The sequence below is a fragment of the Arvicola amphibius genome, chromosome 9 (assembly GCF_903992535.2).
Source record: "Arvicola amphibius chromosome 9, mArvAmp1.2, whole genome shotgun sequence".
Taxonomy (NCBI): domain Eukaryota; kingdom Metazoa; phylum Chordata; class Mammalia; order Rodentia; family Cricetidae; genus Arvicola; species Arvicola amphibius.
Genome location: NC_052055.2, coordinates 25,062,788 through 25,088,758, shown reverse-complemented (window position 1 = coordinate 25,088,758; position 25,971 = coordinate 25,062,788). Strand labels below are relative to the sequence as shown.

The 25,971-nt window shown below is 41.5% G+C and overlaps 1 protein-coding gene across 3 annotated transcripts in view; it reads left to right on the top strand.

The window, feature by feature from the left end:
* The window catches only part of Adcy8 (adenylate cyclase 8), a 206,209-nt gene that overhangs the window by 143,950 nt on the left and 36,288 nt on the right, over positions 1-25,971 (top strand). For 2 of the 3 annotated variants that reach the window (XM_038342920.1, XM_038342918.1), the window contains 4 exons: positions 5,638-5,738; positions 12,603-12,804; positions 14,831-14,920; positions 22,597-22,769. In XM_038342920.1, coding sequence (XP_038198848.1) covers positions 5,638-5,738; positions 12,603-12,804; positions 14,831-14,920; positions 22,597-22,769 — 566 coding nt within the window. The remainder of the gene's footprint in view (positions 1-5,637; positions 5,739-12,602; positions 12,805-14,830; positions 14,921-22,596; positions 22,770-25,971) is intronic. The other variant, XM_038342919.1, reaches the window with a different exon arrangement.

The following is a 25,971-nucleotide window of genomic DNA, read 5'->3' as shown; positions in this document are numbered from 1 at the left end:
TAGCATGGAAAAAAACTGAGAAATATTGGTTACCACTAGGGCAACTCTATGACCCTAGTTAGTTCTATATGGATACATGTCAATCAAATAAACAAATAAATACATGCATGGAATAGCTTTCCTCTTAGTACAGTGGAAATGGGAACAATGCTGAGCTATGTACACAGAAGAAAACAAAGAGGTTAACAGTCAAGAATTTAGTTGTCTAATGAGATGGTTTTGAAAGAACGGAAAAATAAAAAATAGCTCTTAAAAACACTGAAGGCATATGAAGTTAAGTTGAGGTTATACACAAATCAGCTATTATATCTTGCTCATTTTTATTCAGCGATAACCATTGTAATTTCATGACATGAACCAAATTCTGTGCTGAATGCTTTCAAAACATTCGTTCGATGTTACTATTTCCTACCACATAAACGTTACTATTTGCCACCCAAGAACATCTTCAGATAATGCTTCGGCTGGAGTAAAATTGATATTTTATGTGTTCAGAATTTCTCTCAGTTGTCTGTACACTGTATAAAGAAAATCAAAATTATTAGGAGGATTAACCAGTTTCAGTAAAGATGTATCAGACACATCAGAACATTTCCTCTTACTATAGACTCTTGGGCTGCTATGACTGAAGTAGATTGAAAGGTTGGAATCTGACCAAGAACACTTAGAAAAAGAATGAACTTTCTGGTGGGTTCTGATGCCAGCCTCTCAAACACAGTCATAAGCAAGCATGCACACCTTTTCTTGGAGATAATCAGAAATTTTTTGCATTCCCTCCATTCGTTGTTTGGATGGCACAGGTTGGAACATGGAGCATCAACCAAAGGCTCTAGGTTGTTTTCATTTCTCTAAATCAGGCACTTCCTTGTCATCCTCATGATCTCATTTCCAAGGTTATTTTGAAGGAATGATTCTCTTGTAACATCTGGCTTCTCTTAGTTCTTTTTTGCTGTTCTTGTAAGTCTTAAGAGAGCAGGAGTATTTAGGGTTCCTTTTCCAAGTATGAAGGACAAGTTTCAAGGGGGCTCAAAGAATAAAACTACCCTTATGTAGACATCAGCTTTGTACGACTCCCCATCCTCTTAACACCTTGTAAATACTGCCATTTATACCAGCCTCGAGGCGGTCAAATGGTGTCAAGGGCCATTTCACTTGTGTATTTTTATTAGATCCATTAGCCATCTCTTGTCTCACAAAATCAGTAGCGTTCGGCGTGAGAAATACCATATCTGCCTGCAGTGATAGGATAAGGAATGACAGAACTGGAAAGACTTCATCCCAAAGGTCATTGACCCAATTCTGTTCCTTTATGATAAAGCATTATTGTCTGCAACCAGGGCCTTCTAAACAAAGAACCTGGGAGAGATACTATTCTTTAGGTCTCACCATAGCTTAGCTTGTGCAATAGTCAGTCCAATACCCTACCAAGGATACTACCACTTACTGTCTTATAGATGTGTGCCTTCCTGTTCTACACATATGACACAGTTCATCTTGGACACAGGTGACCATGTTTCTTTGTGAGTCATCTAAACATGAAAAGATGCACCCTCACTCTCACATAGGGTTCTTGGAAGAAGTGAGCTGGTACGAGATTGAGCAAATGGTCACTTGTAGAGTTGTTGCAACTAATGATTTTATTGGACTAGAAGTGAAAAAAAGAGAAGATATGATTTAAAAACTTAAATTTTATGACAGGGTGTAACGCACCATGCCCATCTGTGCTCTATGCACAGGCACGGGGCTGGAGATTTAAACACACAAAGACACACAGACCAAGAGACAGAAACACGGATCATCCTTGAAACAGGAATGCCCCCTTTATTGTGTCCAGGAGCAGCTTATGTAGGGATAGCCATGCCCCAGCCAAACCCACCAGAAACCACTTCCTTGTCATCAGGAACTCCAGAGAATCTCGTGCTCAGAGCAGCTGCAGGCTGTCTCAGAGCAGAGGAAAACAAGTTGTTTACAAGAAATTCAGGATCTGGGGGTTCACAGCTCCCAACAACAGAGTAGATGTGTGTTTTGTTGTGAATATTCCATTTGTCCAAATAATATAAACTAAGGACGATCTAGGCCATCACCTTGGAATATGATACACAAACTTAACATTAGCAGGGGTCAAATTACTTAATTCTCTTCTACAGAATTAACAGTTTGTCTCAATTGAGACTCAATTTAGCAAGCATATTCATTTAGACTAATGAATGATGTGTGAGAAATCCCCTTTCTTAAAGCTAGTTTTTCAGAAGATGGAGTGAACTTTTAAAAAGATAGTTTACATATTCTATAGCTAGAAATATTTAGGGCTGAGGTAACACTAATTTCTGAGTGATATTATTGAGAAATATTGGTGTTGATAAAAGTTGAACAAAATTAAACATAGCCCACTTCATTGATGAGATTATTATATTGATCACAATGAGGCACAAAGTACACAGTTTAACTTTGGAGAGCTATCTGCCCCATTGCTTTCCCTGGAAGAACCATCCACACTATGTGAGGGATGTAAGAGCATAATTAACACTTTTATTTGTATTAGAGATGGAGAATCCTGGTGAGTAGGATGTTTTCCTTCCTCCTCACTAAGGAATGTTTTAAGACTGTCTCAGGACCAGAGCTAGAGAAGGCAAGAGGCACCGTCCACATCTGCAACTACTTTCCCTGACCATCCCTCTGGGGATGAAGACTCTGGAATGGATTTTTCTTCCATGTGACCACATAAATACTTAGATTTCTCAGTTTCCTTGTGATGAAACTAGAACCCATTGACCCTCATGGCTCTGACTAACTCTAGGGTTAACGTTTCAGTAGCTTCAGTAGCTTCCAGGGCCACATCTCCAGACATGAACAAAATGTGACACAACTTCCTGATTCGTACCTTCACATGACACGGCTTTGAGCACTTTGTGCACAAGAACTCAGCTTGATTGTCCAGCAACCCTTCGCAGTGACTCCTATCACACCCATTTGCTAGGTGAGATAAACAAAGTCTAGTAGATATGCCCCAAGTTCTGTTGCCAATAAGCATGGAAGCTAAGGTTCAAAACCAGGTAGTCACACCCTGGGTTACTTCATACTCACGGCGGAAGTTTAGAAAGATAAGTGTGGTCACTGGAGGACAGACCACAGTTGAGACAAAGAGTGTCTAATTTGGGAAAGCAGGTGCATATAACAAACCGAATATAGCCAGGCACCCAAATGTTCAGACCTTCACAAGTCAAAACGAAGTTCAGTGAATCAGCGCTCAGTCTTGATACGCTAACATCCTGAGCCAATTAGGAATTTTCTTTTCATACGCCTTCTCTCCTTGTATTTCAAAGTCACAAAGCATTCCATTCTCAAACCCACTATTCTATGTTTGATTGACATCAATGGCACAGATTTTTTTTTTCTTTTCACGGCTGTGCAAGGAACTGCAATTCAAACATGAAAGTAATAGGATGCTTTAGCATTGCAAACCTTCTATGCCCCCATTTGGCAGAAAAGAGAAGTGACCTTCAAAGAAATCAGCTTTGCTCATAGAGAAATACCGATGGGGCTGGAGACAAAGACAGTCTTCCTACTTGATTCCACCAGCTTCATATTTGAACAAAATGACAAGCACAAAACTTCCTTCAACTTTAGTTGTGACCAGTGATAAATGTGTAATTGTTTAAATGTCATCAGCAAGAAACTCTCAGGAGAGAAGTCACAGGGACAGCGATGCCTACTGATATCCCTAATATACTCCGAGTGAGAAGAGGCCCGTGAGCGGGAAGGAACCCTAGAGAAGAGTGAAAGCTCAGACGTAGGCACTGGATCATTTAAGCAAAGGGTTTTACAGTCTAGAATTCCCTAACCAGGTTTAAGACAGAAAATCTGCTTCCCTGACAAAGGTGGTTACCTGATGGTAATCAGCAGACATTTGAGCATATGTGAAAGGAATCTAGAACTAGGAAAGTCTGCTATAACTTCAAGAAACTGGCATGCTGATGACAATGATGAGGATTATAGTAATAATGATGAAATTAAATGATTAAATACACTAAGGATTGTGGGTGATATTTGTAAAATCCCAATATCGAATCTATATAGTCAAATTGGTTACCAGTCAACCAGTAAAAAATTAGATTGCATGTAATGAGCTATCATAAGGAAGTCAGACATTTATCTTTCTTTGAATTTTGTTTTATAACTAACTCATTTTGGCCTGAGTGTGTCACTATGATTGTGTCTGGCCCTACGCTGCACTATTGACAATTATTAACAATGTGATTTTTCAGAAGCTTTATCAGGAGAGAGTGTGGCTTATAGAGATTGTTCAGGGTTCCTGGATCCCCTCCAGATACCAAGCAGATTGTCAGCAGCTGAACAGAAGCCCTGTGCTTGAGAATGAGAAAGGCATCTTTCTGCAAAAGCAATGGATGTGCATTCTCTGAGCAACATGGCCCCTCCCCTGGGTTGCTCACCATCGACTGGTCATTCCCAAAACCTTAGCCGTGACTCTGAGCCATAAGTTTACTGTCTACAACCTAGACCACAAACAGAAGTCAACAACAGTGTCAAAATCCTATAACTGCTATTTCCAACTATTAGTCCAATAAAATGGACTAACACTGTCATTCCATTGACCTGACTTAAACTGTTATTATCTATTGTGGATAAAGAGCCTAAAGGTTATAAGAGAGACACTGACCAGCTACCTGGGAGAAGCCACCCCAAGGATTACAAAATTGTAGTGGCAGGTTTAGCTGTGTGCCTCCTCCCTCACCCCAAGATAAGAATCCGCATTCTCTGTGATCCACAGCAATGCATTAGACTTTTCTGTCACTAAGGCAAAGTGAGGGACTGGATTTCACCTGGTTCTAAGGCCTTTCAAAGTTTTAAGCCCTCTGTCCCTCTTTCTAAATTATTATTTTGCAGTTTAATGGCTCTACAAAAGTTCAGGAAACGAGGAAAGAGTGAGGCAAATACGAATCGCCAACATTTGACCAGCTTTTAAAGGCAATGATAAAATTACTGAGTACTCTGGGTAATCTAATAATGCTCCCACCACTTTCCAGGGCTGCCTAGAATGAACAACAGATGGTATGAGCATATTAGCCCCTCGGCCTTGCTTTGTCTTCAGTGAGGCAAGAGGCTACACTACTGAAGTAATGTGAGCTGCTTAAAACTCTAGATTCTGTGACATTATTCTCAACGGTTCTTATTTAAGAGAAGGTAGAAAGATTCCCTCAAGACACATTTGTCTATGTCCCCTCGCCTCACGATAAATAGAACACCATCCTTAAATACCTTCGTTTTGTTTAGGAGGGAAGTCCACAGGAGATTGAACTGTGGGGTACATGGCGAGGGCTCTTCTGTTTTGTTAAATGATAAAAACTTTTGGGACAGGAGCTGGATGAACTCATGCGCCCTCGCAGGTCCTTTTGCTAGAAAAGGAGTATATTGATTCCTAGAATATCAGAGGAAAATTTGTGAGAGGCCTGGAGATGAAGATTTCAGAAGAGACAGCTTCCCACTGAACATTTTCAAGAAGATATTGCATTGTTGTTTCTTGCTCTTTCCCCTTAACCTCAAACCAATACAACTTATCTCCTCAAAAACCTCAACTCCGCTACAAAGTAATTGATTCTACTTTTTTCTAAATTGCAGTATTCTCAAATGAGAGATGAAGTTTTCAAGTCAAACTTGGTCTGTGCATTTATCGTTCTTCTGTTCATCACTGCGATTCAAAGTTTGCTTCCTTCTTCGAGGTAAGTATGAAAGGGTTGAGACGCAGCTGAACTGCCTCTGAGGGATGATGGGCCCTCACGTGCAACTATTCAACTGACCTGTTCAAAGGTTCAGCGTTTAACATGACTAAGTCCAGGACCAAAACCTACGTGCTCAACAATTCTGGGTCTATTCCAACTGTCTCACTATGCATAATATTCTCTCCACTCTGCCTAGGCAAAAATCTTTCCTAAAATTAATTAAGTAGCCTAAACAGGAATAGTCTGCATCTGTTGTACCCATGAGCACAGAAAGCAATGAATTAGAAGAGGCTTAGTCATTTGTTTGTTTGTCCATATGAGTCATTCATAGCTGCGTCATCACTTCTAGGTCAGCAAATTTGAAAGTCAACTCTACAAACACTTAGACATTGGCCAGTCACTTACAAACACTTTACCAAAAAAATAACTCAGGAAAATCTCTGTGACAAACTCACTATGTAGCTACTCTCAATGTTGTCTTTATAAAGAGAAGAGACTTGAGGCTCGGAGTGCTGAAATAGGTTTCCCATTTGAAGCATTACAGCCTGAATTCAAACACAGCAGCAGATCTAGTTCCAGAGCGAGGGTTCCTAACAGTCTTGTACAAGACAAGCCTTGTGATGATGATCTCTTTTGTCTGCTCAGTTGATTGGAGAGACAGCTAGAAAATTGGAAAGCACATTTTAGGTGCGTCTGTGAGAGAGTTTCCTGAGGTGACTGATGTGTGAGATGGTGGACTGAACTAAGAAGACCCGCTCTGAATGGAGCAACAACACCTTTGAACATGAACTTGAACTTTTCAGGGTCTCTCAGGCTAGCCTCTATCCAGAACTACGCTGTTGATTCCTATTGTCCTGAGCCATTCATTGACTGAGCAGCTAATGGTTCCCCAGTTTTCCATCCCCCAAAACAGCCACTCAGACTATAAGTCAATCTAATACATCCCCTATTATAATTACATGTTTTATTCTTTACAGTCTCCTGGAGACACCTGATGGATAAACAAGACTGTAACAATTTGTTCTTTTTTTAAAAAAAAAAAAAGCCTTCAATCATTGTTAACGTCATATTAGAAGACACTAGGGGTCACAGAATGGGTTATCATTGTTGTAAGATGGGGGAGTTTTAGCCATAGAATGCCTAGTAAGACATTCAGTAAAAGCCTAGAAAATTCATACTGCTTTTGCGGAAGACTCAAGGTCGACTCCCAGCATCTATATCAGGCAACTCATAGCCATCTGTGACTCCAGCTCCTAGGGTTCTAAAACTAAAGCTCTTCTGAACTCCAAGGGTACCTGCACTCATGTGCATATATCTACACACTGACACACATAGATTCACATAATTAAAAACAAAATAAATACTTAAAAGATATTCCCAACAATGGGAGTAAAAGTGTTCACTTCTCAGGAATGCCACAAGTAAATCAATCTTGTCCATTTGGGGCAGTTCTGGCTCCTTTCTCCTTCCAAAGTCACAAGTAATGTGTCTGATGAGCGAGCTAGGAATACCAACCTCTCGGAGTTGCTCCAAGATCAAATGTGAGATTGCACTCACAGGCTCTTTGCAGATTTTGAAGTTTCATACAAATGTCATCTTTGGGTATGATTTCTGAACTTCCTATTTAACCACAGCTGCTGTGGGCTGGTCACGCCTCTCAACTGATCTCCAGCTCTCCAGCAAATGTCAGTTGTAACTACCACCCCAATCTATATTTTAAACACAGACTTCAGAGGGTAATTAGAACCCTATGCCTAGAGAGGACTCAGATAGAGCTCTTTGAAAAATCCCTTGTCATTCACTTGGAGACTCGACTTCAGAAATGAAAGGTTTCCTTTTCTCATGTGCAGCATCAAGGCAAAAAAAGCAAAGGCAGAAACCCTGGATGTCTGGATGGATCTATAATTAGATGAAATCTGCAATAGGATGCGATAATGTTTATGTGCGCAGAAATAAATGAGCACCAAGGGGATGAAGAAAACTTTCAGAGGAATTTTACATGTAGCACCAGCACCCAGCAGAAAAAGCCTGTCTGATAGTCAGAACTCTTCTCACATACCTTTAAATACCTTTAATATCCTGAACTTCATCAGCAAGGGAAAGAGAATCTTTTATTTTATTTGAATAGAGTGAATAGGTTACTCTATTTCTTCAAAGGCTTCTTTAAAATGTAAGGCTAAAAATTCCAGTTTTGTAGGTTTTTTTTAATGATGCTAAGAGGAGTTAGTTAGCTTCTCCAAGTCTAATAGGCATAGGGTCCTGTTGGAACTACAAGTTCAAACACAGAAGGCTTTTGTCTTATCTCTGAGCTGCTCTACCCACCCTTTACATCATTTTCCCTTTCCCAGTAAATCACAACAAGTGTCAGTTAGGACTGTGGCACATTTAGGAGGTGTTCTGTGAAAACCCTTCTCCATAATCTTCAGTGTCACCTCACATGACCTCCTCCAGAAAACATTACACAAAAGTCCGAGAGTGACACGTACCCACAGAGCACTGGTTTTTATAGATTCCCAGACAAATGACTATGCAAAGCTGGGGCAACAGCTTGGATAAACTAAGCCAAGAAACCACGTGACCTCCATGTTTGTTCCCTTGAATCTTCACCTGGCCTCAGAACTGGCTTCAAACTCCAGCATGAGACCTCTGCCCTGATGCTGGGAAACACCAGTGTAAGACATGACCACCAGTGTGAAAGGGGAGCGTGAGTCTCTTGTGTGCTGAGAGCTTAGCAAACATGCCTTGCGTGGGGCAATGGGTGGGAGCCCTTTTCCCGGTACAGGCTATTGAATAGCAAGAGCATTTACTTTTTACACAGAAAGCCCAAGTCAATGACTGTTCACTGAACACGTGCACACTCATCTGTATATTTTTGGGTTGTGGAAGAACCTGAGGTAAAGCCGACTCCTACAGGATGAGCGAGACATGCTCCACTAAATTCCTCATGGGAACAGAAGTAGTAGCGGATGGCAACCTACAGCTCAGGGCTAGAAATCCCAGACTACAAAGCCAAGCACCATGTTTTTCTGTCCCTGTATATACCCTGAAGTGGTGGCCACTTAAGGCTTTGCAGATCTCCTGAGCATCTTTCAAACTTGCTCTTCCTGGTTCTCATCTGCCTCACACTTGGACATGCGCCATGCTTAATCGCAGTGGCTGCTTCGCATCATGGAGACACGCCAGCTGAGCAGTTGGCTTCGACTCTTGCGGAGCTGCCTGGCGAAGTGATCCACCTGTGTGCTTCATACGGCTTCAGCTGAGTGCCAGAGAGTAACACAGCCTTCTAGGGGGGTGTGTTTTTTCATCCCATTGGTAGGGGGAGACCCCATCTGCCTAGAGCTCTTGAGGAACGCTCTGCTGCACAATCCTATCTAGGAGTCCCAACAGAAATTCCTTGTGGACGTGATCCATAAAACCGAAAGTGCCATTTTTAAAATTGTAAAAATAATAGCTTAGGCTGTGGGACTATCATTTTCTAGCCTTCTCATTACTTAACTATGTAAAAGTGTAGCAGTCTGACAGGCAAAAAAAAAATTATTCTGCAGAGACTTTTGGACACTCCTCTTTGGTGATCAGGATGTTGAAATAAAGGACACTAAGAAAGTAGAATTGCCCCCAGGAATCTTATGCTGGAAGAGATGCAGCATAGAGCCTGGGCCACAGAGGAAGCCTCCCTAACTACCTTACCGGAGAGAGAATGCTGGCCAGGTTCAGTACACTTAACTCTGACCCTCACTTAAACCTCAGTCTTACTTTAAGATTTAGAAGACAGGCTTGGGCAAGGAGCAAGAGACACACGATCTCACCCCAATGCAGCCATGTTGAATAAACTTTCTTTTTCTGCCCTTCATTATTGATGTAGCTGTTTTCATTGGCTTATGAGAAAAGATGGCTTGTTAGAACAGAGGCTATGATCCCAAGTCCAGGAACAAAAGAAGCTGATGTTGGGTAACTCCCTATTTGTAATTTTTTCTTCCCTACCCCCAATGCCATGAGTGGGGCCAGTGTATCTGACCACATTTCTTTAAGTCCTTTTGATTTTTTAATATCTTCTAGCCCACTAGCTTCTGTACACATTCGTCTTCAACCTGACGACTCTCTGCTGTGCACATTCTCCTCAGACAATTCCCTCACTGCCAGATCTACAACCTTCTCCTGTTCACGCCAGGCCCAGAAGTACACAACGATCCCCATAACTGTCCCTACAGTACCTCATTGTGCCCAACATATTTGCAAACAAATATCAACTATTTGACTTTCCCCTAATCACTTTGTCTTCTACGTATACCCAGTTAAGGTGATAAAAATATTCCTTACATCCTTATTTCCAAGAAGGCCCCCTACACACCCACACAACACTAACTAGATTGTCCAGACAGCTTTCTCGGAAGCTGAAGTTCCCTGTACTCCTCCATTGCTGAGTCCAGTTTCAGCTATCCAAATCTTGTTCTAAACGATTTTTAAGTTGTCTTTCAAATATCTATGACCTTCCCTGGCTTGAAATCTTGAGCCTGGCGGGGAAAGCTCCCTAACACACAGCAACTTCTGTCCACCTTTATAGCTTTACAACTTGAGTTGTGTGCTGGCTGGTTGCACACCAACTTGACACAGGCTAGCCTCATTTGAGAGATGGGAACCATATTGGAGAAAATACCTACAGAACACCTGGCTGCAAGCAAGTCTGTAGAGCATTTTTCTTAATTAGTGCTTGATGGGCAAGGGCCCAGCCCATTGTGAATGGTGCCACCCGTAGGCTGGTGGTCCTCGGTTCTATTAGAAAGCAGGCAGAACAAGCCAGGGGAAGCAATGCAGTAAGCAGTACCACTCCATGACCTCTGCATCATCTCCTGCCTCCAGGTTCCTATCCTGTTTGAATTCATGCTCTGACTTCTTTCAGTGATGAACTATCATGTGGAAATATAAGTCAAATAAACCCTTTTTCCCCAACTTGCCTTTGGTCATGGTGTTTCAACACAGCAACAGTAACATTAACTAAGACAGGTTATTAGCAAATTCCAAACACACTGGCAATGCTAGTTCTTCTACTGCCTTAATCATGTTCTCCCTTGTTCCTACATTACAAAAAAATCTTTTAATTCTGCAAAGTCAATCCCAAGTATCATCTCCTTCTTGGAGCCTCCCTGGATTCCTATTCATGCTTTCCAAATGATAGCTCTTTATAACTTGTTATGGATCACTACATAATACTATTTTGTCATTTGCATAGCCATATTCTCCTCTAGGTTATGATCCCCTAGATGATATGGAACGTACGGTTTTGCTTCTGGTATCTTGCATGAGAAGAAAGCTTATTTAACAAATATATAGCATTATAAACCAGAGAAGCAAAAATAATTACTGGAAACATGCGTATATCATTCTTTAAATGTATTAGGAGTAGAGTTACATAGCATTGAGGACTTTAAATTCCAGCTTCAACACTCATCAGCTGAATTACCCATGAAAAACTACCTTGCTGTGAGCTTTAAACACTCATCTCTCATCTGGAGGGGGAAATGCCTCTAGGTTTCTTTTGAGGAATGGAGATTAGATATTATATAAAAGGGTTCCATAGTGCTGGTACATAGAGCTCAATCGTTATTCCGGCAGAAGGAGAGCAAAAGAGAGTGTTAGTAAATGTAGTTGTTTAAAGAACTAGCATATGGAAGCTCTTAAAGCAGATCACTTTAGTAGATGACAGAAAGTCTCTGGCCTCATCTACAAAGGCACCCTTTAATAATGTGCAACAGTTTGCTGGCTGAGACCTAAGAAAACAAGAGATACCAGTGTAGGTCACAACTAGTCACAGAACAGAGGACAAGGGATCAAGTCCCAGTGAGAGGAGTAAACTTACTTGGTGATGAATTGATTGATAAAGATAGAAAGCGATCAAAGACACCTCCAAAGACAGAATCTTACTAACTGATTCCTTCATTGATAGAGACACCCTGAATGTTTTCAATAGATATGGGCTTCTGTGGGACAAAGATCTCACGAAATCTTAAAGCCAGGGTTGTAATCTCAGAAGGAATGTTGATGACTTAGGAATGAATACTTACTCTTGTCCTAAACTACACTTCTTACCTATAGAGGCAATGGCTTATAATATATTCCATGAAAACCATAATCATTAACCCAACTGAATACTGAGCTGATTTATGAGGAGAGTAGGGAGAGAGAATAAATCATAAAACCTTCCATGAAGGGAGAAAAGATGTGATGGGTTTTCTCCCACAGCCCATTGATGAAATACTACATATGGTGTAGTGTCTTAGCAGCAGATGCCATATAAAATAGGCTGAGGCTCAGTGGGTAAAATAACAGTCATTCAAGTGTGACTGAGGACTTCAGTTCAGTTCTCCTGGTAAATGCCAGGTAGGAGTGGAAGTTCACTGTAATTCTAGCACCCAGGGAGCAGAAACAGAGGCTGGTCATTCTCAGAGCAACATGGCTACCTAGAATGGGAGAATAGGCAAGGTCTGGGTTCTAGTGATTTTTCGACACATGGGTAGAAAATTACCAAGGAACCCATCTGATGCCACCCTCTGCCTTCCATGTATCCACATACAAACACATATCACACATTTGCATCTACATGCATGTGAATGTGCATACAAAGTTCATGCACACACATGCATTTATGTCCCCTCCCCCAAAAGAGAAGAGAGACAGAGTGGGAGAGAGAGAGATGAAAGACAAAGGGAGAAAGAAGAGAAGAAACAAATCAAGCCAACTGCCTCCTATTCCTTCCAGAGGAACTGCACACAGGGTGGGGAAGGAAGAACATGAACGAGGTTGTTAGGGCTGTTTGGTGGGGATGAGCTGACCTGTGCCCACATGACCCACATTCTGTGTTTCCTGCAGGCTGATGCCAATGACCATCCAGTTCTCCATTCTGATCATGCTGCACTCCGCTCTGGTCCTCATCACCACAGCAGAGGACTATAAGTGTCTGCCCCTCGTCCTCCGCAAAACCTGCTGTTGGATTAATGAAACGTATCTGGCCCGGAACGTCATCATCTTCGCTTCCATCCTGATTAATTTCCTGGGAGCAGTCATAAATATCGTAAGCATCCTCCAAGCCCTTCAGCCCTGTGGTATCTAATGTAGAGTCAGGAACTAGGTGCCTATGGAACCAGCAGCTTCTTGTATTGCCCTTCCATGGTACTTTATATTCATGCATCAGTTCAGTCCCACGCTCGGGGATGGAGGACAAGATAATGGCCCCTGTAGAAGTGTGTATTTTACTGTGGGAAAATTATCTTTAACCCACCAGGGGAGCTTAGTTGTCCCAGAGGACCTTCACTGGCCTTCAGATTCTCCACTGTCAGCGGCCAATACATTATAATGGTAAATAAAAGTTGTAATTTATTTATTAAGTATCAGGACCTACCTGCTATGTGCCATGCACTGAAGGAAGACCATCACACATTTTTTTCTTACTTAAACCCCACATAAACCCTATGAGGTAAGTCTCATTTATCCCCACTTTATGGCTGAGGCAACTGAGGCTCAGAGATATGAAATAACTTACTAATAAGGTCTGTCTGACTCCATGATCCGTGCTCAACCTGATGTGCTAAAACGCATCTCTGGGAAGAGGGCAGGATGGGGAAATGAAAACAAAATAGCTGACACTTATTGAACTATGTGCAACAGGTGGGTATTATTCTCCATGTTTGATAGATGAGGAAACTGCATTTCACTCCAGAAAACTTGAGCACCTTGTCTATGGCTTTCTGAGGACTCATATTTGACGCGGCACATAGAACTCAGAGGAAACCACAACCACCATAATATTCATGGATGCTTTTCATTTGATGATTCAAATTTCAATGGTTTTGTTTTCGCTATAGAGTCAGACCATGAAGGCAACAGGTATTTCTATATTTATTACAGTCTGTGTTGTCTGTGGCCCAGGCTAGATTAGAGGTGCTTGATCTAACTCTGGTCTTGACCTTGGCATGTGGAATCAGTCTACTCGAGGCATCGTCTGTGGATACAAGGATCATTGTGCCCTTTGGGCCACGTGATAACGGACCTGAGCGTTCACTGACACAAGCTGCAGACTCTCCCTGTTGTTCGGCATCTGAAGTGGGGGCTTAGACTGCCTCTAGTTCGCTGTATAAGCTCTGTTGCTGACTTTGTTGTAATCGACTCAAAGGAACAAATAAAGGAAAAGCCATCATCTATTGATGTGCTCATCCACTGAACGTTGTATAGAGCAAGGCACTTGAAATGGATGGATATGGAGTTTCAGATCCATATGAAGTGAACTGGTACCTAGGATCGCGATTCTTGATGAAGCAGATTTAGAGGGGTTGCGGGATTTCGAAAAGACTCCAAAAAGCTCTAGGTGGCGAATACCACATCACTGGTGTGGCAGGAAGCTAGGAGGCTTTGGAGTCAGATAGACCTGCGTTTGATTCTCAGCTCTATCCGTCACCGGCGTGGTGGCCCTAGACAAGTTACTTTACCTCTCAGAGTTTCAAATTTCTCGGTTGTAAACTGGGGATAAAGAGAGCAGTTACCTCACAAGATGATTGTGGGGCTTTCTTAACTAAGTGTCTGGCACAGAGGAGGTTTTCACCCAATGGATGTGACCCTGGAATGCCAAAAAGCATTCAGCGGTAACACTAGCCCTAGGAGATGCCCATCACTCCAATGTTAAGAGTCTTTCTAGAAACCGTGTCCCCTTCGGATCCTTTAAATTCTCCCAGCTTTGTATCTGGAGACAGGCTATCAATTCACCTCAGACCTCTTCCCCCGTTCTCTAGCTCTCTTCTGTGCCCTACAAACACACTCCAGTGTCCCAAAGTGACAGGGCAAACAGAGCCATCTTAACCCAGTTTCGTGACTGGCTTACAAAAGCCTTTTTCTGAGCCAGTGCTTATTTTTTTAAAATAAAAGAGGTGAAAGGAACGGGTGCCTCCCTCCTGGCAGGCAAACCCCTCTAGGCCCTCCTACCCCTGGCTCTGGCTGAAAGCCAGCAGCTCTAGCACACTGTCCCCCTCCCAACACTCACACTGACTGTTGTTCCTGTGTCTTTTTGTTTTTTGTTGCTGTTCTTTTATTTTTTTTTTAATCCGCAGCTGTGGTGTGATTTTGACAAGTCGATACCCTTGAAGAACCTGACTTTCAATTCCTCAGCTGTGTTTACAGATATCTGCTCCTACCCAGAGGTATTTATTTGCAAGTTCCCAGTGGTGACAGGAGGACATGAACACCTCCACCAGCACAGGGGCACAGGACTGGCCAAAGGGTCTTAGCGGCTGCTCCAGGACCCGTGTTCCTTCTGCCTATTCCTTCTTCCTTCCTTCCTCCCTTCCTTTCTGTCTTTTCTTTACCCCATGCTCTCTGTCTCTCCATCCTTGTGCCTGCTCCCTCCTCTGCATCTTTCCCTTACCCATACATACTTCACTGGTTCTCTCTCCATTCTTCTTCCTTTCTTCCTTTTTCACCTTCTCCCACTATACATTGATCTCTTTTTTGTCTCTTTCTCTCCTAATCATCTCATCCAAGCTGACCCTGTAGGAGACTGCGTCAGAGTCTCTGTGGTCAAGTAATTGTACTGCTCCCACTGTGATAAAGGGGGTGGAGGGAAGGAAGAAGAAGGGGAGGAAGAAAGGAAGGGAAAGAAGAAAAAAGAAGGGAATTAAAAAATAGAAAAAAGAAAGACAGAAATCTACAGCTAAACAGAAGTCAACATGGTAGGGGCAGTTTCCAGAGAACCACTGGGTCTGACAACATCCCATCAGGATGCCTGCCATCATGTTGCATGTTTAGCCCTCTCTTGACCACAGAGTCATTAATCAATCCATGGGTCTTAGGGTCAGTCTACAAAATCTGTTAGTCTGGACCTGTGTATATTAGAATAGAAATTCTAGGCCAGAAAAGATGTTAGCTGATAGCTCTTGAAGACCCCACCCAATCCCATATTATGAGGATCAGGGTTACCCCTGATCCTCAAAGAGGTGACAGACTCAGAGTTCTCCAACATGTGAGATGAGAAAAGGGTCTTGCTAGTCTCTCTGGGTCTAAGAATAGGACTGAGAACCATTGAATCCTCCATGTACACCTACAAACACAGGAAAGGCTGCTGCCGCCACTGTGTTATAATTAATAATAAAGCTAGTGTTCAGAGAGTAGCCTGCTCAGTCATACTCCCACCTTACTGCTTTGCTTTCTTTCTAACTCCTTTCCTTCCTTTCTTTCTCTTTTAACTCAGTTATAATGGCTTGGTACTGGCGCTTGTTCTATAGATTCCTCATTCTTTATCCTAGTCCTAGAAGGAGAAGAAACCAGACTCTTCCTGGGGATGTGCAAGGATAGATGGGAATACCATACAGCCTGTTTCCCCCTTAGTGTATAAGATTCTGTGTGATAACCAGCTTCCTAAGAACTTCTTGGTTTGAAGAACACAGGGAGCATCCCAACACTGAGAGTAAAGGAAAGCTAAGATGTGGGTAGTAAGAGCTAGTCTAAGCTGGACTTTACTTTTTCTGGTCTGTTTCCTCATCTATGAAATGGGAAAATGAATACCTTGCTGTCTATTGGCTTGGCAAATACATAGCTCCTAGCATGTGTCTGGCATGAGGCAGGTGTTCATGGTGTATTGATCTGTGTGCCCTGTCTCTCCAAGTCGGCACTCTAGACCTGAATACACATGTGAGTCTCACATCTCAGTACCACAGCATTCATGGTTTTTTGGTTTGGTTTTTGCTTTTTTTTAGCTATAAGGTCCGGGTGGGCAAGCTTTATGATCACACAGTTTTGTCTCTGTGCCTCAGTTTCCATAACTATAAAATAAAGATAAAAGTAATGCTCACTGGGAAGTTATGAAAATTGAGTAAGTATATCCATAAAAAGAAATATAGAGAACACCTGGCACAAAACAGGGTCTGCTTATTTAATATCTGGCATTATTTATTATTTCCTCCTGAAAAACTTTGTGTGGACTATGATATATATTATCAATAAGCATACTCAAAAGTGGAAATGGGTTCATAATATACTCTAAAATAGAAATATAATTAAAAGATCCAATGAACATAAAGTGGAAATTTAGAACCTCCCTCTACAACCAATGGATCATCTTACTCAGGACTCGGCAAACTAAAGTCAAAAGCTAATTCTCCAGCTGTGACAGCCACTTGACTTGACCTAGAGTTTGCCACTTCAGTCTGCACATCTGTGTTTCTCTCTAGGCTCCTGTCTGCCAAACTAGAAGAAATAAAACTTTCAGAAATTCTGAAGGCTTCATTCAGCTCCCAGATCTCACAAGGGTCTGTCCCCAAGCAAAACATGTCATTTCTCTGAGACTTGGTTCCCGCTGCTATCAACATGATGTTTGCACATCAGCCTATGAGAAACCATGCCTAGTTGAAAGCATTCTACCAAATTGGATGATCAGCTATAAACACAAAGCAGTTCTATGATGCAAAAAATAACTAAGTTCTAAGTTAAAAGCCTGTCGTGTGCTGGAGAGGAGTAAAGATAAAGGAAATGGGTGAAAAGAAGCCATGTTCCAGCTGAAGAAGGGGAAGGCATCAGTTTATAAAATGAATGCAGATCTCCTGTGTAAACCCATATGGTTATCATCTCCAACCCTGAGAGAACCCTCATTTCAGAACCAAATCTTTTTACTTCATTTTCCATCTGCTCAAGATCACTGTTTGTAAGAGTGGCCAGGGTTTGCTGTGGTCCAGGAGAGCAAGTTTTCCAGTAGAGGTTTGCCTATCTATATTCTGCATCCTGGAGTCACGTTTTGAGTCTATCTAATGTCTAAGCCTTTCTTTTCCCACATCCCACACATTGATGACTTCATCTTAGGACACACAAACACACATTCTTTGTACCTTAATTTTTTTCCAGTGCTTCAAACCACTTCATACTTATACATTTTTAAGAGTAAAAGATAAATATTATAATGTTACTGTAAAATTATCCAAAGACTGACCTCAGGACAGAACCTACTGTCTATTTAACAATGTTTATTCATCCTTCAGATGAGTAACAGGGAAAGATCTCCATCTCCACTTGGGACAAATAGAAACAAACAAACATAGCCCATGAACTGTATCTTGTAAGATACTGAACACCAAGCAACGAAGACGGTGATTCCCAAGAGGTAGGAAGCAAATGGACTGAGTCCTGAAATGCCTTGAGCTTTGTGCAGACCGTGCCTCAGGGAGGTGAATCCAGATGAAACACAGTGACTTTGTGCCTCGAGAATAAGCAAATGAAGAGTCAGGAGAGGGTAAGGTGGCTTAGAGGTTGCAGAGTACACCACCATTGAGAAGAGGATTGCACAGAGAAAGGCTCAGAGCTGCAGAGTGTCTAATCGGCACAAGCACGTAAAAATCAGTGATGGGGAAAACCATCAGAGTTAATCAGGATCTGCAGCTCACATGGGCTGAAAATAGCGTGTGACCCTGCACTGACTAAAACACGTCACAGCCCACTGGACACTTGACAGAGCAGGAGCTAAAGGCTTTAGTGGTGTTAAGTGTCTATTCCTAGATTATATTCTGCCCTGATTCTTCCTTTAAATAAGATGTAAATGTAGTTTTTTTAAAAAAATGAAACTTTTGTACTGTGATTTTATTATATCTTAGAATGAATCATGAAAATACTCATAAGAATTTTAAAACATCCAGGATTTAACAAAAATAAAACAATAAAAAATAAGATGAAGATTCAGTTCCTAGAAGAAAAAAAATGCTGTGGCTAGCATTCAATCAATGATGACCAGACATTAAAATGAAGGAACTACTATTGATAATGAAAGAGATAATTGATGAATGGAAATTAAGCCAGAACTGGGTGTTTACATATAACTATCAAACAGGCAATAAAATTAGTATTATTTTATTTCATATGCTTAAAATACCTGAAAGATAAATGTAGAATCCAAACTAAACATTTAGAAGGAAAAACTACTAAATGTGAGATGAAAACTACACTGGAAGGAAGCTAGTAATATTAGACATTATAGACAAAAATAAGAGTAAAATTGGTGAAAAGCAATGGACATGTCCAAAATAAATTACAAGACAAAACAGGGATTAAAACTAGCATAAACTCCAATTTTAACCAGCATAACACCTTCATAATTTGAGTCCTCTCCCACAAGAAGGAAAAAAAGACAGACTAAATAATTAATGAACATTTCTTTCCAAATTTGATGAAAGCTATAAGTCAGAATTTCCCTAAACAACACCAGACACACACACACACACACACACACACACACACACACACTAATCAGAATGCTCAAAACTAGTAATACAGGAAAAAATAGTAAGTAATAAGTGAGCAAATCAAGGTTAAAATCATTTTTATACACCAAAAATGGGTTAAAACAGATTGTATAAAGGGGAAAACATGACTATTTCACAACATGAAACACACACATACACACACACACACACACACACACACACACACACACACACACACAGTGGTGACCCTGAATCACAGTATCTTCACTCCTTGAACAAGCGAGAAGCCCAGGCTGAGGTTTAGTTGGAGAAACTGTATCTTGTACCTGCTCACCCTTACTGTAGTGCTTGCTGCAAGACCTGGAGTTGTTGGAGACCAATCTGTGTGTGCATCAATCAGTGTTTGGATTGTTCTTTTCAGCCATAGAGACTTTTGGAAACTGTCAGCTTGATTTCTTTCCTTCTTTCCCTGTGAGTTTAGAATGACATAGGTTTGAGCAGTACCCAAATGGGCACAGATAGTTCAGTTTGTCTGACTTGTATGTGTAAATACTCAGTTCCTTCTCCAGTTGTGATGGTGTAAAGTTCTCCTTGTTTCTCTTATAAGAGGAAAACATTATGCGATGCCAAGATAATTTATGGTATGCCGTGATGGTGTCATAATATGAATATGGAGCCATTCAAGATGGAGCATAGGAGGTCCTTAGTTAACAGAGCAGGTTCATAGATAACAGTCATATATTAATGAATACATGTGTTCTGTCTAAGAAGTTTGTGTAGTGTTGAGTTTGTCAAGTCATAATGAGTCCAAGATTTTCAGAGTTAGAGGGAAGGACCTGCTAACACAATTTACTGAGACCATAAAAACATAAAATTGCCAATGTACCATAAAAATAATACGATTCCACATTTCTAGTTTATCTTTAAGGCTAGGTAGATAAAGCAGGGAGACAACATATATTCTCTTGACCTGTGTTGCTAGCTCTCCTTATGATTAGTTGCATGGATCTTTTGTCTAATCCAAGGAATGATTCTACTAACTCCCTGCTCCATATAGCCTGGCATTTAGACTATTTTGTCTTCCTATTTGTTGTCCACCCTTCACAACCCAAAACAAACTCACCTCTTCTGTCCCTCTTTAGCCACACCTTCTCTCCATGAAATCTGCTTGCTCTATGCTCCTATCACAGTTGGTCACATCCCTACCAAAGTACATTTCTATTGGCATTTTCATACCTGTCTCATATTTTTTTACTGTCATTCCCTTTAGGCCCCAGCAAATTCTTATCTATTTCTTCAACCTCCAATCACCTATCCTGATTACAATGGGCATTCACTAAATGGGCACAACATTCTTATCCAACTATTATGCCCCCCCAAAGGCTTTGCTTCAAGGGCACTATTATTTTAATAGATTTTGATATAATACACAATTCATAATTTAAGTTGACACAACCAGGCACAACTATATGTTGTGCTAAAGACAAAAACAAAACAAAATCCCTCAGATATATTTTCCTACCCTATAGCCTGCATTAAAATGGAGCATCTTTAAGGTTTCTCCAGATGAAGAAAAACTGTGCAGGTGGAACTCTTTTACATCTGGCCTCATCACACCTGACTTCCTGTATCAAATCAACATGAGCTATATATAAATCTTGCCTAAGGAAAAACCTTAGAGGACAGCTGAAGACAGTTGATCCTTCCATTAGGTACAAGGATTGGTAATTGGGTTTATTAGGAAAAAAGACATGGTAAAGGAAGCAACAAATGACAGTCTTTAAGGGCAGAGACAGTATCTGATTCTCTTCTGAGCCAGTCTACAAGGAGTTTGTCCTTAATGAGAAGTCATCTGAGACACTACCTACATTTTTGAATCAATATTTGTAAAAAGGGTTGCACAAATGAGTCACTGTCACTTAAGAAATTCATAGCACATCTTCAGTACTCAGAGATTTTTAAAAATTCTTACCTGTCTCCATCCATATAAAAGCTGCCCCTCTGTATAATAGGAGAAGGCAATGTGTACATGAAAGAGTTGTAGTGTTATCAAGCCCCTCATTCCCACTAGAATCACACGCCTGTCAACTGGCCATATCTAGATGACCAAGACATCAACTTATAGCTTCAGGATCATGAGCAGTTTATTTATCTCTACGGCCATTGGTTTCATAACCTATACAATTGAGAGCTGTGAGTCCCATCCTGAGTAGTTTCAATGCTCCAAGAGACAATACATGTGCAGATTTTGAGATCAAAATGGACCTCTGACTAATCCCAATTTAAAACGACACTCAGAATATGTCAGGATAGTTCTGTAAAGAAAATAGCCCAAGGTATTTCTCAGAGACTGCAGAAAGGTTGCTGTGTAGAGGCTGGGAGACTGCTCCACTCTTCAAGTTCTTGGGTGATTCTACATTTGCAGTTAGAGCAGCGATGCTTGACACAGAGTGGGAGATGCCATGCTCGTCTCTGTGGGGTACAGAGGTTGGGGGGTGCTTCCCAGAGGACCGGACACCTGATCTGTTAATAGAAGTAAGGCTTAGGCACCTGGATGAGATTTGAGCCCCAGGCCACGGAGGTGTGAGAGAAGGGTTTAGAGAGTGAAGAGAGAGCTAGTACGTGGTAGCCTGTGAGCTCCGCTGTGTGGGAGACAGAAGAATTTGAGGGCCTGGAGAGCAAAGAAAGGATTTCCAGTGAGGAGGAACGTGATCAGGCTGGTGTTTCAGAAATCCTAGGTAGAGAGAGAGAATGCATGTGTGTGTGTGTATGTGTTTAGAGAAGCGAAAGCCTAGCAACAGATTTAGATGGAAACAAGGGAGGCTGCTTGCCAGGGTGGCTCAGTGGATAAAGACACTGGCTGACAAGCCTAACAGTCTGAGTTCAAATCCCAGAACCCACGTGTGGAAGGAGAGCCCCAACTCCCACAAGTTGTCTTCTGACTTCCACATGTATGCTGTGGCATTCACACACATACATATAAATAAATGACAATGTGATTATTATTATTATTATTATTATTATTATTATTATTATTAAAAGACTTTTCCCAAGCTGCTTGTGAGAAATAAAGCAAGAAAAGTAGATAAAGCTGGGTTGGCATGAGATCTGTTCAGAAAATAATGAAGAGCCTAAAAACTGAAAATAGCTGACTGCAGGACACGGGAGAGAAGGAGGCATGAACGGAGAGCCTGAGAATCTGGAGATGGGTTGGTGGTTAAGGGTCGTGGCTGCTCTTCCAGAGGACTGGGCTTCTACTGCCAACTCACATGCAGCTCACAGCCACCTGTAACTCTAATAATACGGAACAGGACACCATCTTCAGGCTTCCGTGGGCACCACGCATGTATGTAGTACCTAGACATACATGCAGAGCACATAAAATACTAAAATGATAAAAACATATTTTTACAGCAATGAGACTGAAGGGGAATAAGGTAAATGATGACGTCACTCAGGGAGACAGGGAGCAGAGACCTGGGGCAGGAGAAGGGAGAGATCAATTTGAATTCCAGGAGGCCCCTGACCTCCCATGTTCAACAACAAAAAAAAAAATCTTCCTAATGAGACCAATGGGCAGCATGGCTAGCAGAGGGATCCTCGTGAGTCTGACCATCTTTGCTCTCTGTTTGCAGTACTTTGTCTTCACGGGGGTGTTGGCCATGGTGACCTGTGCAGTTTTTCTCCGGCTGAACTCTGTCTTGAAGCTGGCTGTGCTGCTGATTATGATCGCCATCTATGCCCTGCTGACGGAAACCATCTATGCGGGTCTCTTTCTGAGTTACGACAACCTGAACCACAGTGGAGAGTAAGTGCCCACGACAGTGTCTGTGAACCCAGGAGTCATGAAAATAAAAGCACTGGGCACATGGGTGCGGTCATTCCTGAAACTGAGGGATTGGCTTGTTGTGAACACATCTCATTCAGACATTGTCCAGCTTACAAGTCTAGGAAAACTCTCTACTTTTCAGCATATGAACTATAGACTAAATTGGACGCGGTAGTTTAGATTTCTGCCACACCTAACAATTAACTTGCTCAGCATTTGCAGTTATAAGGCCTATGAGATTTAAATTTTAATTTAGCTACAGCAATATTGATAACATCAGTCACTATAGCTTGAGCAATAATGATCCTTCACTGTTATTTCTGAAATATATAAAAATGCAGGAAGTACTGGATAATTCCAGATTCCTTAGAGAACAGAGTGTGAGGTAATGCTTAGCTTCTGATACAACTCCAGGACAATGAAAGTGAGGGGGGAGACAGAGCAGAGAAGAGGGCGGGGGGCAAATGCAAGAAGAGGTCTGATGATACAGGCAGTGTATGTTGTCAAGAGACGTAACCCCCATGCCTTGGAAGATCCATTCACTCAGCTGTTAGAAGTATCAGCAGGGTTGGAGAAAAATTCCTCAGAGTAAAGTAAGGTGGAAGGATGTGTCTTCTGATTTCTTCAGCCCTTTGACCCTACTTCAATCTCTGGATTCACTTCTGGGGGTTTCACTTGACCCACTCACTGGTACTCAGCGTATCAGATCAGACTTTGTCCAGGAAATAGTAGGAGGAACTGTAGCACGAATTCTAATTGTTCTTAACAATAAAAACCTGGAGACAGACACTAGGTGGTGAAAGCTGAGAGATCAGAGAAGCAATGTAGCCAGCCACTAGAGAAATCTTTTACCTCTAGTGGATCCTCAGACTGAAGAGGTGATCCTGTCTCTATGAATCCTCAGACTGCATCCTCAGACTGAATCTGAGCTCTTGTCTCCTCCCACCTAATATTCTTCTCTTTGCCCAGCCATATCACTTCCCATCCCTACCTCCCTGGTGCTGGGATTGAAGGTGTGAGCCACCACCACCTGACTCTGTTTCTCTTTGAGACTGGATCAGTCTTGTGTAGCCACGGGGGCTTTGAGCTCACAGAGATCTGTCTGTTTTTGTCTCCTGAGTGCTGGGGTTAAAGGTGTGTGCCACCACTGCCTGGCCTCTGTGACTAACTGGTGGTTTAGCTCTGCACTCTGAACTTCAGGCAAGCTTTATTTGTTAGATCACAAACAAATTATCACCACGGGGAACCAGACTGATTCGAAGCAAGTGTAGGAAGCACGTGCATCTAGTGAAGCCAGAACAAACTTCTAATAGTCTTAGAAGGTAAAGGCCAAGAAACCTCCAAAAGTGCCTACACTGCATGTCCATGAGTCAGTCCTGAAAGTAAACAATAACAATCAGCCACATTTGTTTCTGTATTAAAGAAAAAAAATATCAGACATCGTTCAAATTCCCTTACCTATTTTTACTCTCCTCCTTCTCCCAAGAACAATTAACTAATCCACTAAAAACAGGAATTGTTATTGTTGATTTTCTTTCCATTTTCATGCATGTGTGTACACCTGTGTGTGAGTGCACATGTGTGTCGTACATGCATGTGAAGGAACAGAGGTTGATGTCAGGAGCTGTCTGTAGAACAACCAACAACAATCATCCTCAATAATTCTTCCACCTTATTCACTGAGGCAAGGTCTCTCAATAAAACCCAGAGCTCACTGATATGGCTGGTCTTGCTAGCCAGCTTGCAATGGGATCCTTTTCCTTCAGCTTCTGAGGCTGGAATTACAGCAGGCTTCCATGCCTATTCAGTAATCACATGGGTTCTGAGGCTCCAGACTCCAGTCCTCATACATGTATGGCAAACGATTTAACCACTGAGCAATCTCCTCAGTCCAAAACACTAAACTTGTATCCATTCCAGTTGTAGCTTCTTCTAATATATGTTTAGCATCTGCATCTAAGAAATCTGATGTTGTTTTTACATTGGTTTTGTTGTTGGTGGTGGTGGTGGTGGTGGTGGTTGTCAGACAATATCATCTTTTTAAGATCCACATCAGTTGGTATCTATATAAATCTAGTTCATTTTGTCTGAGATCTGGAAATACCATATAATGTTAACATATCAAAATATATGCTATCTTTTGGCCTATTAGTAGAAACCCATGCTCTTCCTAGTTTTGTCTACATGTGTCTCTTGGAACTTCATGGAAAAACACACTTGCTTAATTGTAGGTTAACTGAATTCACTACTTGAAAAAATTTGTATTGCCATAAATCTCTCCAACACTAGTCTAACAATATTCCTCTTATAGCTAATTGTCCTATTTCTCTCCATTCTACCCTTTGATGTTCTTAGACCTTTGAAATTTTTCTGGATTGATGGAAGTTCTTTTTTGGCATATGACATATGCACGCAGGTGTATATAATACTGGGTATATAATACACTCTCACTGACTGGCTTCTTGATGATGGTTCTTTTCCTCTCCTGTATCTGGCCAACTTCTTGGTGGACCCTCAGATAAACTGAACAGGATGAGAAGAAGGCTGGGGCCTCTTCCTTTTTGATAAGCACATCAAGCTTATTGGGTCAAAACAGCCTGTGTTATAACTCCATTTACCATTAGCTATCTCCTTATAGACCCTGTCCCCACATGGAGTAATTCTGAAGGTTGTGGCTTTAACCAATGAAAGGGAAACACAATACAGTGAGTCTCAAATGTGCTTATCATATAGAAAGTACATTCTCAGTCTCTCTTCTAAGGAGAAATTGTTAATATTTTATTATTATCATTATTATTATTGGTTTTGAGGGAAAGTTAATAACTTCTAAGTAAGAACTGTGAGATCAAATATGATCCTAAACTCATGGCTGATAGTCATGTACTTCTCTCAGCTACGTCCTCTCTAAAGGTCAGCTATTGGTTAGTCTTGTGTTGCTCTTTCTCTGCTACTAAGAGAATTAACTTAGAAATTAATAAAAAGCACAGTTGGCCTCAGTCCCAGCTGAAGTATGGAGGTCAGATGCATCTCACAGGCCATCACAGGCCGATGGGACTCATCTAGTGCTTTACAAGTCCATGTTCATTCGGGAGCACTTTTGCAGCTTGTTCCTGCTTTCTCCAGAGAATGGCAGACTAATTATAAAATACAGCAATCACATAGAACATTAGGTATGGCATTC